At 38.9% G+C, this 12342-nt stretch overlaps 1 protein-coding gene across 4 annotated transcripts in view; it reads right to left on the reverse strand.

The window, feature by feature from the left end:
• The window catches only part of LOC126249027 (vinculin), a 286160-nt gene that overhangs the window by 139321 nt on the left and 134497 nt on the right, over positions 1–12342 (reverse strand). For all 4 annotated transcript variants that reach the window (XM_049950637.1, XM_049950636.1, XM_049950634.1 and 1 more), the window contains exon 11: positions 487–638. In XM_049950637.1, the coding sequence (XP_049806594.1) occupies positions 487–638 (152 nt within the window). The remainder of the gene's footprint in view (positions 1–486; positions 639–12342) is intronic.

The raw sequence follows: 12342 nt of genomic DNA on the forward strand, positions 1-12342 counted from the left end.
AATAGGAAAAAGAATCCTGTAATGTTTGAATACTCCATTAGTAGTGTAGCGCCTGATACAGTCACATCAATTAAATATTTGGGCGTAACATTGCAGAGCGATATGAAGTGGGACAAGCATGTAATGGCAGTTGTGGGGAAGGCGGATAGTCATCTTCAGTTCATTGGTAGAATTTTGGTAAGATGTGGTTCATCTATAAAGGAGACCGCTTATAAAACACTAATACGACCTATTCTTGAGTACTGATCGAGCATTTGGGATCCCTATCAGGTCGGATTGAGGGAGGACATACAAGCAATTCAGTTGGAACAAAATACTAAGCAGTAAAGACTCCATTTTAAGATACTGTGAATATAATTTTGTTTGCTTTTTTCTGCATGGCTTCAGTGATTTCTAGTAAGGGTCAACCACTCCTGTCTACATATCAAATGAAAATGCTCTCTATATCAATCTGAAAAATAATTATTCAGATTTACCAAATCATACCTGTGAAGCCGAACTAAGGAGTGCCTCAGCTAACTTCTTATTGCCACCACTGCCACCAGCTGCAACCATTCGAGCAGTTTTTGATGCACGGCTTGAAAAATTTTGCAGTTGTTTAGCCTTCTCTGCGAAGTTGTATTCAGCACCCGGAGTATCTGTAATACCATTTGTTTTACATGATGCATAATTTAGTATGTAGATATACATGAGTTAAAGACTAATGAAACAGCACAGAAACAAAGTGTCCTACTTCCTCAACATGTTTACAACACCTGAATTTGTTATTAGACATATTTCTCACTTTCTGGCAAAATCTTCTACATTTTCAATTCACTGAACACCACTTGCACAGTGCCTGAATTCTGGGCAAGGTGGGGCAGTGCAGTCCTCACAACCACTAGTGCACCACATGGAATACTTCTTCATTATATCAAAACTTCACAATGCCAACTGCTTCTCGAAGTGGTCCAAAAACATGGGGAATATGTCTGGTGAGAATTATGTATCAGCAAGCATTCCTTCCTTCCCAGCATGCTACCCAATCGAGGTAGAAAGGAGAGTGTCTGCAAAGTTCAGCAAGTAGGAGAGGAGGGATGGCAGAATTAAAGCTATGAGGGTGGCTCATGAGCTCTGCCCAGATAACTCAGAGTGTTTAATAAGTCATGGTTGCAAAATACTGACATGAATTATTTACAGAAGAATGGCCAAGGGAGGGGGGGAGGGAGGGGGGGGGGGGACTTGTAGAATTTGACCAAGGAGAAGATCAGTTTGGGTTCCAGAGAAATGTAGGCACACATGAGTCCATATTAAATCCATGGCTTGTCTTAGAAGATGGGTTAAAGAAAGGCAAATCTATGTTTATGGCATTTTTAGGCTTGGAGAACATTTCTGATACTGATGACTAAAATTCTGAAGATAGTAAGGAGAAAATACTGGGACCAGAACATTATCTACAATTGTACAAACACCAAATTGCAGTTACAAGCAGTTGACGGGCACGAAAGGGAAGCAGTGGTTGACCATGGGGTGACGGCAGCATTGCAGTCTCTTCCCAGTGTTATTTAATCTGTACTTCGTAGCAAGCAATTTATGACATCAAGGAGAAAATTGGAAAGGGAATTATAGTTCAGTGGAAAGTAGCAAAATGTTTGAAGCTAGCTAATGACATTGTAATTGTGTCACAGATGGAAAAGGACTTGAAAGAGCTGTATCTTGATAGGTGACTATAAGACAAGTATCAACAAAAGTAACACAGTATCGTCAAATCAAATCAAGTGATGCTGAGAGAATTGGGTTAGTATTTCAGAGACTAAAGTAATTAGATGAGTTTTGCTATTTGTGCAGTAAAAAACTGACAACAACCAAAGTAGAGTGGATATAAAATGTAGACTAGCAATAGCAAGAAAAGCATTTCTTAAAAGGAGGAATTTGTTATCATCTAACATAAATTAAAACTACATGTTTTCTGAAGGTACCTGTCTAAGTGTGTAGCCCTGAACAGAAGTTAAATGTGGAGGACAGGCAATTCAGACAAATAGAGGACTGAAGCTTTTGAAATGTGGTGCTACAAATGAATGCTGAACATTAGATGGGTAGATCAAATAACTGAGGAGTTAAAGAAATGAGTCGGGGAGAAAAGAAACCTATGGCACAAACTGACTAAAAGACATCCTGAGGCATCAAGCAATACTCAATTTGGTATCTGTTGGGGATGGGGTTGTAGAGAAAGACCAAAGCTTTACCACAGTAATTAGGTTCAAATGAATACATGTTCTAATAGTTATGCAGAGATGAAGAGGCTTGTTTGGTATAGACTAGTATGGAGAGCTATATCACCCAGGGGGAGGAGCAGGAGGAGGAGGAGGAGGAGGAGGAGGAGGAGGAGGACAATGACATTCTCAGTGGTGGTACAAAAAAAGAACAACAGATAAGACCACATGTCTACCACACAGATATCAGCAAACAATGGGAAGTCCAGGGTAGAATAACAAGTGTTATGAAAAGGACAGATCAATATTCACCATAGTGAGGAGATGATGTCGCACACAGGCGCAATGAAAAGACATACACTTAAGGTTTCATCCAAAAGGTCTTCATCTGAACTAGAAAATACACACACATTCACACAAGGAGAATGCACATATACAAGACTGATGTTTCTGACTGCTGAAGCCAGAGACTCGAGTCCAGCCTCAGTGGCCAAAGACAGTGGTCAGGCTTAAATGTACAGCAGTCTTCCCATTGTGCCTGTCTGTGACTTAATGTCTCCTCTATATAGTGATCAGCCCTCTATCCTTTTCATAATATTGACAAGGAGGAGGAGGAGGAGATTAGTGTTTAACGTCCCGACGACAACGAGATCATTAGAGACGGAGCGCAAGCTCGGGTGAGGGAAGGATGGGGAAGGAAATCGGCCGTGCCCTTTCAAAGGAACCATCCCGGCATTTGCCTGAAGCAATTTAGGGAAATCACGGAAAACCTAAATCAGGATGGCCGGAGACGGGATTGAACCGTCGTCCTCCCGAATGCGAGTCCAGTGTGCTAACCACTGCGCCACCTCGCTCGGTAATATTGACAAGGATACTAGCAAGTAAGAAGTATGTAATGAAAATAAGACAAGTGAGAAACAAATACAGCCAAAATGACTTCCACTTATCTCACAGAGATTTAAAGTTATGAGATTACAGTAACATACATATTACCAGACAGCATTGTGAGAATCTCTGAATACCTCAAAGATATTATACACACGTCACTTGTCTCCATCCAAAGTTCTGAACATTAATGTATCCAAGCGTCACATATTATGGAGAATTTTCCATCAGGAGTAGAATGGAATAACTGTACTGCACTAAGGATTGTTAACTGCAGCATTTCTGATTAATCTTAGAAAGCCAGAATATATTAAAATTGTATATTTATCATATGTTACTCATGCTCTTTCAACTAGGAGCAGTACAGGAGTGTAGTCATGATTACAATATAGTGAAGTATTTGTTTTAACAGTGATTTTCTTTTTGCCCAACGAGCTGCAAACATTAGATAATCTCTTACACACTATGAATTTTAGCCAGTGAACATCATTTTTTTCCTTTTACATCCAGATTTCATAGATAACTAGTGGCACACAGAACAGCCCACTAGCAGCAAAAGTTGTGGCAAGAACAGCATTTCTGGAGTTCAGCAGATGAGACTGTAGCAGTAGCCACGTAGTGAACGTTTAACGCTGAGCAGTATGTTGTGATGCAGACTACAGGAGATTCAGGGCAGCAGCCTCTTCCAATGCTACGTATAGCAGCAGCGGACATAAAGACTTTGAAAGTTGAGTACATTTGCACGTATGGAGTATTTATTGTAGTGTGCTGCAAAGTTTCTGTGTTCACTGCAATAATGGAGAACCATAATAACCTACAAGCAATTACGCGAGTGACGTGGGGTCAAAGATCATAATATCAGTATTATACAGATTCAAATACAACAAAGGAAATTATAAATGTTCCTGACAACTGCAGAGAAGTGTTAATGGAACTGAACACAGCACACAAGTGCAAGGTGAGTAATTATGAACCTAATCAAAACAGATGGACAAAGATTTAAAAATAGCATGAGCAAAATGAGAAACAGTATTTAGTATGTGGAGAATAATTTGAAAAAGATGCCGGCCAATATGGAACCCACGCGAAAATCAGAAATAGAGAAAAGTGCACGGGATGTGTTAGATAGAATAAGATATAAGGGAAGAAATTGTTAAGCTGGGTGAAAAATGCACAGCTGAAAATTCCAGACGGAACAAAGACTGAAAACAGAATTAGAAAGGAGTCACACGGTGATATCAAAAACTGTTAATGGGGTAGGAATCACTGTGAATAAATTATAGGTTGTCAATACTGTAATGTAAAAAAAAAGATTAGAAATGCTGAGTCAAAGATTGCAAAAAGGGAAAAGTGAAATGTTGGCAACATTGTAAATATGCTGCCAATAACTTGGTTCAATAATAATGATAGCAAGCATACCCTGTTGATTTTATTGCATATTTTATAGACAGCCTTGTGAATGGCATGTGTGACATGCAAAAGATTAAGTACACAAAAGGGGCATGGAAGGAGAAACCCCATCACAGGCAAATTCATAATAGGGACAATTTTCTTACATACAAAAATTCTGAGAGAGGATTTCTGAATAAATATAGGGAAGACATAAAACAATCTATAATTATAAATGATTTTCTAAATGGGCGAAGATACAGATATGAAAAGAAAATGAGATGTTTCTATGAGGAAAATTGAAAAGTTGGATGATTTGGACAAGCTAATAGCGCTATTAATGGTTACTTCTACTTTGAAGAGAAAATCACCCAGGATTTCTTAAATACTCCAGGAGTTAATGTAGATTTATTCAACTGATTATGTAGGGAAGATGGACAGCACTTCACCATTTAGAAATAGCAGGCAACATGTCCACATTGACAGAAATCATGATGGACAAAATGGGACAGAAATTTCAACACAGGTTTCAGGAATGATGGCATGATAAATTGAGGACCTAATAATAGAAGAGATTACAGCAGTCACATTACAATCACATCAACAGATCAACTGGCAGATCAGATAGACCTCAAAATGAAGGAAACTAGTAGGTACCCCCCCCCCCCCCCCCAGCTGAGGTCTAAGGTAGGATTTTATCACTGAGCCTGGGAAAAGACCAGGAGAGACATGCTGATTAAGAAACCCATGCACAAGCAAGTCAATTCATTTCATACACAGAACATTTTGGGTAAAGGTTGATCTTGGAGAGATTTATCTTAAACTGTTGTGCAGACAAGGAAAATAGGAAGAAAATTCAGGGAAAATACTGTAAATGAGAACATGAGTGAATTACTTCAATAGGCTGCAGCAAGTGATAGAATGGATGTTGAGAATTTTAATATGCAGGATATTTGTTTCAATAATTTTGTGTTTGCACTGGGGTTGTATGTATGTACTGATGGTGGTATGCAATAAGAGTAAGACATTGTACATGAACTTGCTGGTAATGATATTGGTGTACGATTGCATGTTGAAAAGTAATGCCTCCGAGTTTTTTATTCTGTTCTCAATATTGGTTAAGGTTTTACATGTTGTAACTTTCCCACTTCACTGACCTAAGTTGCAACCCTCTGCTGCTAGAAGATTCTGAATTGTAGTGTGTAACATGGTGGTGTGCGCAAGAAATGGAGTGCTGTAATCAAGTTTCTAACCACAGGAAATGTGTCTCCAATTGAAATCCTTGGAAGAATGAAAGCTATGTATGGTGATGACTGTATAGACATTGGTAATGAGTGACTTTGTGTTGTTCATGCTTGTAATAAAGCAACCAGTGAGCTGACCTCAACATGTGTGTCAGAGCTCAGAGTGGAAATAGCATGGAAACTGTTGAAATTCATTGGAACTGAGTTGATGAATTCATCAGAGAAAAACATCTGATACAACTCCCCCCCCCCCCCTCTCCCACACACACACACCTTTCAGGTAAATGTGGCATATTACAAAGAGTGTGTACAGGCTGTCATTGAAGAACTACACTACAGAAAACTGTGTGCATGATGGGTATCTCAAGTGTTCACTCCTGACGTGGAGCAGTGGAGACTGGACATCTGTGAACAGTTTCTTTCACATTTCCAATGCAACAGTGATGGATTCCTTGTCAGCACTGTGACAGGTGATGAAACTTGGTTAATAATTCTGACCCCGAAAACAAGACAGCATCAATGGTGTTCTGCCAAAAGGATCGCCAACACCAAAAGAGTTCAAGACCATGCAATCAGCAGGCAAAGTCATGTTCACAGTGTTCAAGGATTTACACGGAGAGGTACATTTGGAATTAATATCTAAAAGCACCACCATAAACTCTGCAAGGTACAATGAGATCCCCAGGAAACTGAAAGCACAAATTTGGAGAGTTTGTACAACATCTGCAACAGTCCGATACCTTGGGTTCTCTGTCATCGATCATCCTCCATACAGTCCTGACTTTCCCCCAGCCAATTTTCATCTGTTTCCAAAATTTAAAAAGCACTTTTGAGGACTTCACTTAGATAGTGATGAGGCAGTGCAAGCAGAAGAGAGGTTGTGGCTCTGTCAACAAAGTCAAACAGCTTGCAATGGTGGTATCAACAGAACAGGTCTCTCACTGGGTGATGTGTGTTCGTCGTCAGGGTGACTATGTTTTAAAATAAGTATGCAGACATGAAAAAAGAAGATGTAGAATGTTATTAACATTTGTTTTATTTAAAAAGCTTTAAGAGTTTTCACATAAAAAATTCAGAGGCTTTACTTTTCAGCATACCCTCACAGATAGAGACGTCAAGATGGTGTATATTTTGTGTGTCAATGTTGATTGTCTTGATGAAGTTGCTGATTGTAAATGTGCTATTTCAAGTGTCATTGAAGCTGATGTACCTTGGGGTGAAGGATCAGTTTCAAGTACTTGCTGATGCTATGAATAATGAACCTTGTGCCAAGAAAATTGCTAGTGTTATTGGGCTACTGTTCATTACAGAGAGGTGGAAGTGAATAGTGTAATCTAATGGATGAAAATACTGATCATGTGAAAGATATTATAAGAGATTTTCATGAAGTCACTGTTACGACTAATGCTCCCGATTATGGTTTTGATGTAAATGGTACTATTACAGGTGCAGGTACCTAGTATATTATTTATGTGATTGGTGAAGCAGCAAGTTCAGGCACTCATTAAATTTGTTATGAAGAGGTGGCAGAAGCAGATTTGCAATGCAAAGGTGGTAACAAGTAAAGATATAGTAAAAGCTGTCAACATGGTGGGATTTCATTTTCCTGTGTACCATGGCCAGGGATAGATGCATATAGTGGAGAATTTGCAAATGTAGTCAGCAGTTTAAAGCAACAGCTACAGAAGTGGCAACAAGAGAGAGGGGATGTGGCTCAATAGTACCCGTGACATGGAAATTTGTTTATCTCCCATTTGTTTAACCTGATCTTATTCAGTCCAACTTATCACCCTGCTGGACAACGACTTCGACCTCTCTGATGGTTACAGCCATTCCCCTGTCTGCATCAAGGCCACTAACCATTAACAGCATCTGTATCATGAGAGCTGTCACCCCTTTCACAACAAACTCTCATATTGTCTGGACATGCGTGGATGGCACATCTGCAGTGATAAGAATTTCCTTGCCCAATATACTGAAGGTCTCGCAAAGGCCTTCACAGATAGGTGCTACTAAACAAAGCCAGTCTACAGACAGACTCACCGTGCCATATCATCACACACCAGTAAGGATGTGTTATGCTCCCACCTCACTGCTTGCTGGCAATGTTGAAATACACCCACTGAGTCTTACTGGCCCATTTAACTTGCACTATTGCTGCTCAGCCTGCTGCTCACTACAACCTATCAGCAGGCTCTTCTTACAAGCTGCGGTCATTGGTGCATGTCCTGAAACTTGAGCCATAATTGGCTGCTTCAAGGTCACTCCAGCAGTGCCATGTGTGACTCTGATAGCTATGTTAACAGCTGCAGGGTAATTACTCCCAGTGAGCAGTGACCCTGCAGCATAAATGTAATACAGCTCCCAATGAGCAAAGGGGGGTGACATGCCAGCAGCGAGCCTGCAGAGCAAATGTACCCCATCACCATGACCACCCCAAGAACCAACTGCAAAGGAGCATCCAATAACAACCCAGACTGGAACAACCGAAACACATCTTTCACCACAGCTTTGACCATTTATCATTGTGGCTAGGAATCAGGGACATCCTACTCACAACCCTTCCCACCCCACCCAAATGGTATTCTGCCACCCATTAAATCTACACAATATCCTAATTCATCCTTATGCCACACCCACTCCCAACCTCTTGCTGCATGGGTCATATCCCTGTAGAAGACCCAGGTGCAAGACCTGCATGATGCACCCATCCAGTGATTCCTATTCCAGGCCTGTTACACAATATCCTAACTCATCAGGGGCAAGCGTGAAAGCAGTCATGCCATAAGCCAGCTCTGGTGCAATTGCCGCACAGCATTTTATGTGGGCATGATCACCAATCATCTGTCCACTAGAATGATGGCCACCCCCAAACTGTGGCCAAGAGCAAAGTTGACCATCCAGTGGCAGAACATGCTACTGAGTAAAATGTGCTTGATTTAACCCCTTAACATTAAACCCCAAGTTACTTGGTTTTTATTATTTTGGCACAAACTTAAAGTCCTGAGAATATTCAGCAAACTTAAGGACAGACCTTCGGAAAAATAAAATTCATCTTATATCCATTTCAGTACTGATAGTTAAGTGCTTGGCCACTAAAGAGCATCTGGTACTACATTTGTAGCCTGGCTGTTGCATTTTGGCCGAGGCTGTGGCCACTAGATATCATCTTTGTTGTGTGCCACTTTGGATACTCCAGAACAGAACTCCTGCTTTCAGATTCCCTCCAGTATTGTTGTTTAGGTAATGCTTTCAAAAAAGAATGGATGTAGTGATCCTGAGTTTGACACTGAATTTAGCAGCTCAGAAAAAGAAAAAGAATGTGATGTTAATTCATTAGAGACTGAAAGTGATGACAGTTAATCAGTTGTGTGACAAGGCCTTTGCAGACAAAGATTTATTCAACATGGAGGCTGCTGATCACAACAGAGGCTTTAAGTAGGGGTACCTCTTGTGTTTTTAAAGTGAAGGCATTGTAACTGGGTAGTCGATGGATGTCTGTGTTGGAGCGCTAGACAGAAAAACGAAATGGCCAGTAGTCTTAGTATTCTACAGTTTCCCCTTCCAAGAACTACAGCAAGGCCACTATACTATTGTCTTATTGTATGATAACATATCATGCTGAGTCCAGCTCTGGCAAAGTTAAAGAATTCAAGCAGCTGATTTAAGCCTATCCACTGGTTTTAGAGATGGTTGCACAACTCCACAACTTGCCTCAACTCTAAAGCAAGACTTCAACATACTAGTGCTTTGTGTCGGTGTATTCTTGATGAGGACAGATAAGTGCTGAAGAGAAAACTTGCAACGACTGGATAGTGGTAAATGTAGTGTGTCTCTAAAGGTACATGCTTAGTATTACTTTGGCTCTCTTTGCTTTGGTGTCACGTTCAAGTATAACTGGGGAAGTGCTATGCCCTTAATGTCCAATTTATGAAGCCACTTTGTTTTTAAGTAAATGGTAGTTCTTTTCTGACTAACTGACTGACATAAATCCTTTCCTGATGAATGCACTTGATGTCCCTTATACACATGTATAACAGAGAGCACAAATGATGTGCTTGTGTTTGCAATGATCAATAAGCAGATAGGTGCTGTAGAGCTCCGGTCCTCAAGTCAGTGGGGTGATACACAATATTAAGAAATAGTGCATTAAGGAGAGGCTTCATTTGCACTCCATCTGAGCACCAGCAGAAAGGTGGAGTAAATGTCTTCCTCATTCAGCCTATCTCACAGCTATGGCACACACTGGTGAGCCTGATATAGTAGAAATGTATGTTTTTCAATTTAATGTAGTGTAGTTGCAGTAGCAGATGCACGCAATACTGTTGTAAATGTTAGTAGCAATTGTGTCGAATCAGTACATAATGTCATTATTGAAAACAGTAATAAGGGAGATGATAGTTGTACTGAAATGCATACATCACATTCTGCTGACAAGATAAATGTTGTTGATGGTAACGAAAATGAAAAGTTTGTTTTGAAGCACAAATGGCTGCAGAAGAATATTGGGAGCTTTAATCAAGATGACTACTCTGATGTGTTTCTTTAGGTCTCTGTGCCCACATAATTTCTTTAATTTGTGTGTGTTTACTGTCATGCTGTGAAGAAAGTATGGATGCTGAAGTGGGGATATTTTATGTGTAATTTTGGAAGCGAACAGATTTCTATCATTTTAAGAGGGTAATGTTTCAACATTTTATCTTGCATGTGTCAAATGTACTTTTGAAGTGAATTTTACAACATAGATTTTAATTTGTGTGTGGTTAATGTACAACAGTCTGAAGGAAAGTTGGGCCATCTGACAGTTTTTATATGGGAAACAGTTGAGAGGAGAAAAAGAGATATTTGTGTGATATATGAGGAAGTGAGGGAATTTTTGGTTTTATTTGTGATGAGATGTCTGTTGTAACATAACATTTGGGAGTTGTACGACACTTTTCATTAGAGGTTCAGAACTAAATCCCATACCAAATGCTGGTTTGTGAATTGCATAAGTTTGTCTTGTTTTGATTGTTGACTGTTTTCACAGTAAATTTTTCTTTTTGAATAATATAGTTTGTCTAGCATTTATGGGTCTCTCCAAGTATTGAGAGGAGAAAAAGAGATATTTGTGTGATATATGAGGAAGTGAGGGAATTTTTGGTTTTATTTGTGATGAGATGTCTGTTGTAACATAACATTTGGGAGTTGTACGGCACTTTTCATTAGAGGTTCAGAACTAAATCCCATACCAAATGCTGGTTTGTGAATTGCATAAGTTTGTCTTGTTTTGATTGTTGACTGTTGTCACAGTAAATTTTTCTTTTTGAATAATATAGCTTGACTAGCATTTATGGGTCTCTCCAAGTATTTGTATAAACTGGAATAGATGAATGGGCCACAGACTTATAATGATGCTCTGCTTATGTTTGTTGTACAGTTACATTTTGCTCACCAAGGCAGAAGGATACACTTGAAGTTTCTGTGAAGTTGAGCAGTGAGCATACGGCTGCACACAGTGAGTGACTAAGATTGATCAAACCTGAAGAATTAGGGAGTGTTGAATAGCATGTATTGTGAATAGCAAAACTGAAAGCAGAGTACACAAAAAGTATAACATGCTACAGTGGTGCAAAGTGTATATATTTGTGGTTCTAAAGGAACAAAATTTTTTATTCACAAAATTTTATTAATTGGTAAAACTGTGTCATAAAATTTATTGTTTCCCCAAATTCTCTGAGAGAGAAGCCATTCATTTAAAATTTTTCAAAATCTCAAACTGGGTGCAAGTAAAATATGCATTCATGCACAGGGATTAATTAGCATGTTTTGGAAATTAATTTTGAGTACCTATCACGTATTTAACATTTAGTTTAAGATTTTTCTGTACATATATGAAATTAAGAGTTTATTATGTTTGCCTTACTTGTTGATGTCTTATATATTATTTATTTCTCATTTATTCTTCGTCAAATGTCTGAGTGAAGCAAAAACAAAGACTCCGTAGAAATTACACAATGGATTTTTGTCCGAATTTTCATAGCCAAGTGAAGCCTGGGAAATGGTCAAATGGGGGTATCAAACTGATCAGTGTCAGGTTCAGTTTTGCAGCAACAAAAAAGTTTACTTACTCGAAAGAAATCAGGGCAATTAAGAAAAATTTAATTAGTTATTTCAGGGAAAATGGAAATATTTCACAAACAGCTGCTGATAGCTATGTAAATGCAGTCTCAAAAATATCAACTCACAACATAAATTGAAATTTGTGTGCTTCCCATTTATCTATATACTCTTAGTAACAACACAATACTGATTGATACTGAAATATATTCTATTTCATGCTTTCTGAACAAAGCTTCGAGAAAAGGTCAAATGTTTTGTGAAATGATTTGTTTAAAGTCAGAAATAATACAGATTAATGAAACATTTGACACATCTTTGAATGATGCTCAAAAATCGTGTACAGCAAATGAACTGCCGATTCATAATTTAAAGTTCAATGTTCAACTTACAATTTTAGAATTTTAAAGAGTACTTGAGGATTCTTGTCTGGTAGAATTTCACTCAAGAGATCTCCTTACACCACTAGCATATGAACATCTCAGCTGATGTATGATCTTGTGCATCATCCAAAGGCATGTCAAATGCTTCTG

This window comes from Schistocerca nitens, chromosome 3, assembly GCF_023898315.1.
Source record: "Schistocerca nitens isolate TAMUIC-IGC-003100 chromosome 3, iqSchNite1.1, whole genome shotgun sequence".
NCBI classification, from domain to species: Eukaryota; Metazoa; Arthropoda; class Insecta; order Orthoptera; family Acrididae; genus Schistocerca; species Schistocerca nitens.